Source organism: Haliotis cracherodii, unplaced genomic scaffold (assembly GCF_022045235.1).
Source record: "Haliotis cracherodii isolate W230 unplaced genomic scaffold, xgHalCrac1.p SCAF_17, whole genome shotgun sequence".
In the NCBI taxonomy this organism is placed as follows: domain Eukaryota; kingdom Metazoa; phylum Mollusca; class Gastropoda; order Lepetellida; family Haliotidae; genus Haliotis; species Haliotis cracherodii.
In genome coordinates, this window is record NW_027266272.1 from 9,304,917 (window position 1) to 9,312,314 (window position 7,398).

Consider the following 7,398-nt stretch of genomic DNA (forward strand, 5'->3'; position numbering starts at 1 on the left):
CCGTCATATAGCTGTAGTATTGCTCAGAGTCCACCGTTGACTATCAAAGGTATTATCTGAAATGCGTAGGATTAGAAGGGGGAGCTACTGTATAAACACATATTTAATTGATGCATATATGATTATTTATTGTGTAGGACTTGCCTTTCACGTTAAATGCATAGCCCTGAGCTTGTGTATATGGATATGATTCATGAGATACAGCCAGGGTTAACTAGGTCTAGGATCTTGATCAGTCTTATCGAACTGATAACGGGTCTTTTGATATCGGGGTGAATGTCAGGACACCTTTTGTTTGAGATTATGAAAACGTGGACATGAAAGGATACATGCATATAATATATTTACCGTTTTTTGTCTCACGTAAAGAAACGGATCTGACGAAGTGACACGCTCACGCCTCACCCTTTACATGTCGAAACAGGTTTTTGAAACACGTGTATAAGCGAGGAATAGGCAACCGGCTTCCATGGTGTCCGTGGTTTGCAGTTATAAATATACCAACAACAATATCAAGACTCTCACATACAACAATAGCAAATATACCAATAGTAACATTAGCATTATGTTTTCACAAAATATATCAGACTGCAATAACATTAATATACCGAAACAGCTGTACCATATAACATCGCAACAGCTGTACCATATAACACCGCAACAGCTGTACTATATGACACCGCAACAGCTGTACTATATAACACCGCAACAGCTGTACTATATAACAGCACAACAGCTGTACTTTATTAACACCGTAACAGATGTAATATACAACACTGCAGCAGCTGTACTTTATAAACACCACAACAGCTGTACTTTAGAAACACAACGGCTGTACTTTAGAAACACAACGGCTGTACTTTAGAAACACCACAACAGCTGTACTTTAGAAACACAACGGCTGTACTTTAGAAACACAACGGCTGTACTTTAGAAACACCGCAACAGCTGGTTTTTTTTATAAACACCGAAACAGATATATCATACAACACTGCAACAGCTGTACTTTATAAACACCACAACGGCTGTACTTTAGAAATACAACGGCTGTACTTTAGAAACACCGCAACAGCTGTTTTTTTTATAAACACCGTAACAGATATACCATACAACACTGCAACAGCTGTACTTTATAAACACAACAGCTCTACTTTATGAACACCACAACAGCTGTTTTTTATAAACACCGTAACAGATGTACTATTCAACACTGCAGCAGCTGTACTTTATAAACACAACGCCTGTACTTTATAAGCACCGCAACTGCTGTTTTTTTTTTTTTAAACACCGTAACAGATGTACTATTCAACACTGCAGCAGCTGTACTTTATAAACACAACGCCTGTACTTTATAAGCACCGCAACTGCTGTTTTTTTTTATAAACACCGTAACAGATGTACCATTCAACACCACAACAGCTGTTCTTTATAAACACAACAGCTGTATTTTATAAACACAACAGCTGTACTTTATAAGTACGGAAACCAAAAGCATCTACACATTGAATTGCAGTTTTATTTACACTCATAGCCGACCAGTTCTTGTGTTATCCCCTCAGTGCCGAGCGCTCGGCAGGGTTACAACAAGTACCATCTTTTAACGTCTTTAGGTATGAGCCAAATGTATTAAAGGCGGAGGGGTAGACTGCATAGCTCATACACATGTTACACTGCTATTGAGGTATGACTTCAAACTGCCCTCAAAGCATGGACGTGTGCGGGTCACCGGATAGTTGCTCCTACTATCATCCATTGTCTAGTCGTAATATTACCTTTCAACATGACAACGCCCGGCCTCATATTGCTCGATTTGTTCAGGATTCTCTTCAACGAAACAACGTGAATGTCATCACCTGGCCAGCTCTCTCCCCTGATCTCTCACAAATCGAGCACATGTGGTATGAGATGGATCGGCGCCTTCGACGTCAACCGCGTGTTCCACAGACACTCCAGGAACTTCGAAACATGCTCCAGCAGATATGGACAGATATCCAACAGGACTTTGTGCGACGCCTGGTCCATTCCATGAGACGAAGATGTGTTGCTTCCATCGCAACCAGAGGTGGACACACACGCTATTGATTTGTAAATTGACATTTTGGCATGGTCATGATTTTTATGAAATCACGCATTTTCTGATGTCTGCATGGCAAATTAAACCATTTAAACACTTACGGGAGTCTTTTATCTGTTGCAAACCGAAAATGTTTCAGATTTGGTAAAAAATAACTTTTGTTGTTCAGTATATTTGTTATAAAGCTACAAAATACTTAAAAACACCAAGTCACTTATTGCATCCAAAATAAAAGACTGTTCTTGATGTCAATTAATAAAAATGATTAATTTATCTATTTTTAAAATGGAAACAATATCCTCCGATACGCCTGTCCACATGGTATTGTACAGGGAAAGTAAAACGTGGAATCATTGTGCTTTAAGGGTGCTATAAAAATAAATAAAAAATAAATAAATAAAAAGTATATAAACGCAAATTGAAAACATTCTAAGATTTCATTGTATCAAGATTCAGACCACGAATAATTCAAGTATCGCGCAGAAAAATGCTGACAGCGATATAAACGGTGTGGTATCCCTATATGTCTCCATAGAGTTTTAGTATAAAGTCAAATAACCAAATTAAGGATCAATAAAAGGTCATCTACAAGAAAATATAATACGCTGTTATTAAAGAGAATTATGTAGTCACTATCTAGACGTACCTGTACATAGACATTGTCTAGACTTTGTACCGCATCTTCCCGAGTCAAGGGAGTTAACTGACTGGAAAAGTCCAGTTCCCACCCTTGCCGAAATAGGCTGGGATTCCGGAGTTATATTTTGGCTGGACTAACGAGTCTATGCACAGTCCAATCAGAATCGCGTAACGAAATTGACATCCGGTTCGTAAACTGGATTTCGGTCGATAGCAGGATTCTCAGAGAACGTAGTTCTTGTACAGAGATCCTGTCTAAACGTTGTAGTTAGGGCAATGATAACAATCAGTATTTGGATGACATACATAATGCAGGTGAATTGCAACTTCTAAATGCCTATCAAAGACTTCATGATAACAAAGTGGTGTTTAATGACTTGAATCAACATTGCTACTAAGCTGCTGGCATGCTAATTGGACTGAAACTAATCCCTTCTTAAGGTTAATCAACGCTTGATTATTTGCAGTGTTGACATTGGCAACATGCAACTGACACATTGTGTGGACGTGAAGACCAAGTAAACACTAAATGAACGTCAAGTAAACATGACAGTCACTATATACGCCAATCCCATTCCTTCTGCAGTCGGGATTCTCCTTGCGCCAGTAAGGACGAAGGAGTTTCCCAAAACTGCCGCTAAGCCAGTAAGGGCCAAGGAGTTTCCCACCACTGCCGCCAAGCCAGTAGGGACGAAGGAGTTTCCCACCACTGCCGCCAAGCCAGTAAGGACCAAGGAGTTTCCCACCACTGCCGCCAAGCCAGTAAGGACCAAGGAGTTTCCCACCACTGCCGCCAAGCCAGTAAGGACCAAGGAGTTTCCCAAAACTGCCGCCAAACCAGTAAGGGCCAAGGAGTTTCCCACCACTGCCGCTAAGCCAGTAAGGCCCAAGGAGCTTCCCAACACTGCCGCTAAGCCAGTAAGGCCCAAGGAGCTTCCCAACACTGCCGCTAAGCCAGTAAGGCCCAAGGAGCTTCCCAACACTGCCGCTAAGCCAGTAAGGCCCAAGGAGCTTCCCAACACTGCCGCTAAGCCAGTAAGGACCAAGGAGTTTCCCAACACTGCTGCCAAGCCAGTAAGGACCAGGGAGTTTCCCACCACTGTCGCCAAGCCAGTAAGGACCAAGGAGTTTCACACCACTGCCGCCAAGCGAGTAAGGACCAAGGAGTTTCCCACCACTGCCGCTAAGCCAGCAAGGACCAAGGAGTTTCCCACCACTGCCGCCAAGCCAGTAAGGATCAAGGAGTTTCCCACCACTGCCGCCAAGCCAGTAAGGACCAAGGAGTTTCCCACCACTGCCGCCAAGCCAGTAAGGACCAAGGAGTTTCCCACCACTGCCGCTAAGCCAGTAAGGACCAAGGAGTTTCCCATAAGTGTCGCCAAGCCAGTAAGGACCAAGTTGTTTCCCTCCACTGCGGCCAAGCCAGTAAGGACCAAGGAGTTTCCCACCACTGCCGCTAAGCCAGTAAGGACCAAGGAGTTTCCCACCACTGCCGCCAAGCCAGTAAGGACCAAGGAATTTCCCACCACTGCCGCTAAGCCAGTAAGGACCAAGGAATTTCCCACCACTGCCGCCAAGCCAGTAAGGACCAAGGAATTTCCCACCACTGTCGCCAAGCCAGTAAGGACCAAGAAGTTTCCCACCACTGCCGCCAAGCCAGTAAGGACCAAGAAGTTTCCCGCCACTTCCGCCAAGCCAGTAAGGACCAAGAAGTTTCACACCACTTCCGCCAAGCCAGTAAGGACCAAGAAGTTTCCCGCCACTGCCGCCAAGCCAGTAAGGACCAAGGAGTTTCCCACCACTGCCGCTAAGCCAGTAAGGACCAAGGAATTTCCCACCACTGCCGCCAAGCCAGTAAGGACCAAGGAATTTCCCACCACTGTCGCCAAGCCAGTAAGGACCAAGAAGTTTCCCACCACTGCCGCCAAGCCAGTAAGGACCAAGGAATTTCCCACCACTGCCGCCAAGCCAGTAAGGACCAAGAAGTTTCCCACCACTGCCGCCAAGCCAGTAAGGACCAAGAAGTTTCCCACCACTGCCGCTAAGCCAGTAAGGACCAAGAAGTTTCCCACCACTGCCGCTAAGCCAGTAAGGACCAAGAAGTTTCCCACCACTGCCGCTAAGCCAGTAAGGACCAAGGAATTTCCCACCACTGCCGCTAAGCCAGTAAGGACCAAGGAATTTCCCACCACTGCCGCTAAGCCAGTAAGGACAAAGAAGTTTCCCACCACTGCCGCCAAGCCAGTAAGGACCAAGAAGTTTCCCACCACTGCCGCCAAGCCGGTAAGGAGCAAGGAGTTTCCCACCACTGCCGCTAAGCCAGTAAGGCCCCAGGAGTTGAACCAACCACAGAGCATTGGAACACGTGTTTATTGAACCGCCATGGTTGATACAAGGAAAGGGGGATAATCCTCACAGGTGGAGGTAGAATTACATAACATGTATACCACTAATAGATAGCTAAACAATCTTTCCAGGCGCCCTCAGTACGCCTGGATCATTGCACATATAGCTCCGGAAGCACTCTGTCATGTGGACACATAATTAATGATCATACAGACGCCTGTGTATGTTTTAATAGTTTTAAAGCACTTATAGTGTTGTTGACTAAAGAATATTTGAAACGCAAAGCCGTTTTGTCTTGTACATATTCATCGCAGCTCATATCCCACATGCGGTCACAATTCCGGTAGTGGTGTAAAAAGGCTACTTCCGGTTCCACATCGAGGCAGAAATATTCCTCTCTGATCTGCTTACTAAGATGGTGGATACCCAACTCAAATACCCGTGTGGGGTACGCCAGCATCTTCGTACGTATCCTGCTCAATTTTGTAGTCCTCTTTGTCTGCCTCAGTGAAACAAACTTGTCCATTGTCAGCTGAACTCCCTGTTGTGCCTTTGATAGATTCCTGGCGTTCGCGTATGTTGGAACTTCAAAGAATGCACTTTTAAACCTATAAACTGCAATATTCCCCGTTTTAACGCCTTTAGATGATTGTTGATAATGCACATACTCCAGAAAGGAACTCCACGAGTTGTTATAATGAGGCATGATATATTCGTCGATATCGTTAAAGGCCACAAGATGATTAATATGCATATTCCTGAGGAGACAGTCCCCCACAGCGGCGGATTGTCCCTTGTACCATATACTCTTGACAGGGAGGTACCACGGCATGATAGTAACAACACCCTGTCTCTCGTAATGTTTTAATATCTGCATCACATCCTTCGATACAAAATGTGTGTAAAACGTGAAATGATTACTCCCCAGTAGGCGTGACAGTTCAATGAATTCTACGAGGCGTAAAGGGTTAACACTACCAAACAGCGGAGGAATACATACGGCAAAACGTCCCATTTGTCTCCGTCTGTCACTTTCAAATCTTCCTCGGTTATTAACAACATTTATGAACTTATAGCGGCCGGGGCTTGCTGTTTTGGACGGGGAGATTGTTAGAATGTTGATGTCGTGGAATTTCCTTGCTATTGACTCAGGCACTGCGCACGATAACATATAGTATGCGTTGACTTGAAGATGGTTTTCACATGTTTCATAATATACCATTTCGATCATGTCATTGTTGTTGAAGACACAATAGAAGCCTGTCATGCGCTTCTTCCGACCGCTCGGGGCTATCACAACGACCCGGACATATGAGGTGTCATATCTGTCATCTAAGAACGCTGAAAAAGCAAAAACTTTAGGAGCAATTTCAGTGAAATTTAAATGCACCTTACTTGGCTTCACAAACTCTTGAAACATGTCCCTCGTCCTTCGCTTAACGGTTCGTAGTCGTGTTGGCTTTGGCGTTCCCGGAATTTTAGTTTTCACAGTCTGTGTTGTTTTGACAGGAAGTTGCGAGCGTTGCAGCCTGGAATTAACATCGTTATCTTCAATGACCACGTCGGCTGGTTGTTGTACAAAGTTCAATTCATTGCCACGATGGTGCCACGATTGTCCGGTTTCTTCATTCTGATGCATTGGAATGATTGACAGAAGAAAATACACCGTCAGAAGAATATACACACATAAGCCGATTAGAATAATTCTCCTGAAGTTAATGACCGGAGCCATGGTTGTATGAATTAATCTCAGTCGAGCTAGTGCCCTTAGACGACAACTCGCGACATAGTACAGATAGGACTTTATCTCAACCACCCTTATCAGGAGACCAGCACACTATCGCCGACAAACTTAATTCTATCGCACTTGTAACTTTTAACCTAGATTATATACATCACCTATCGAGCATAACACTACGACGTATAGGGGAAGGGAGACAACTGTTTTGAAGTGAAAACACACACTGCTGTCTTTTTATTTACTAACGCATTAAAGGAATAAAAATCGACTGCATTTTTTAATCGGGTTTGTAGACTAGGGTGTGGTTTTTCTCGTTTTCGAAATTGTTCTCCTTTAATATATATAAATATTTCAAGAAGGTGAATTTTTAAAAGTTTATTTTTTGTATAATTCAAATGCATGCATCTCATATGAAATATGTCGTATGAGAAGCGGTAGAATGACGACGTAGATCGCATGCATTTAGTAGACATCAAAAGCAAGTAAAGGGAGTTTGAGGTCATTAGAAAACGTGAAAAACAATGACATTAACGAGAGAGAGAGGAGTAGGGTGGACGGAGGGGGGGGGGGGGGGGGGGGGGGGGAAGAGGGAGCGATG

General features: G+C 43.9%; 2 protein-coding genes across 2 annotated transcripts; one reads left to right on the forward strand and one right to left on the reverse strand.

Moving 5' to 3' along the window:
- Positions 1–3,259: 3,259 nt before the first annotated feature.
- LOC139465160 (proteoglycan 4-like) lies at positions 3,260–5,089 on the forward strand. Its single transcript, XM_071246850.1, has one exon. The coding sequence runs from the start codon at positions 3,260–3,262 to the stop codon at positions 5,087–5,089; it is 1,830 nt and encodes a 609-aa protein (XP_071102951.1).
- On the reverse strand, positions 5,082–6,853 carry LOC139464342 (beta-1,4-galactosyltransferase galt-1-like). The gene has a single exon (XM_071245869.1). The coding sequence runs from the start codon at positions 6,789–6,791 to the stop codon at positions 5,265–5,267; it is 1,527 nt and encodes a 508-aa protein (XP_071101970.1). The 5' UTR covers positions 6,792–6,853; the 3' UTR covers positions 5,082–5,264.
- Between the last annotated feature and the right edge of the window lie 545 nt (positions 6,854–7,398).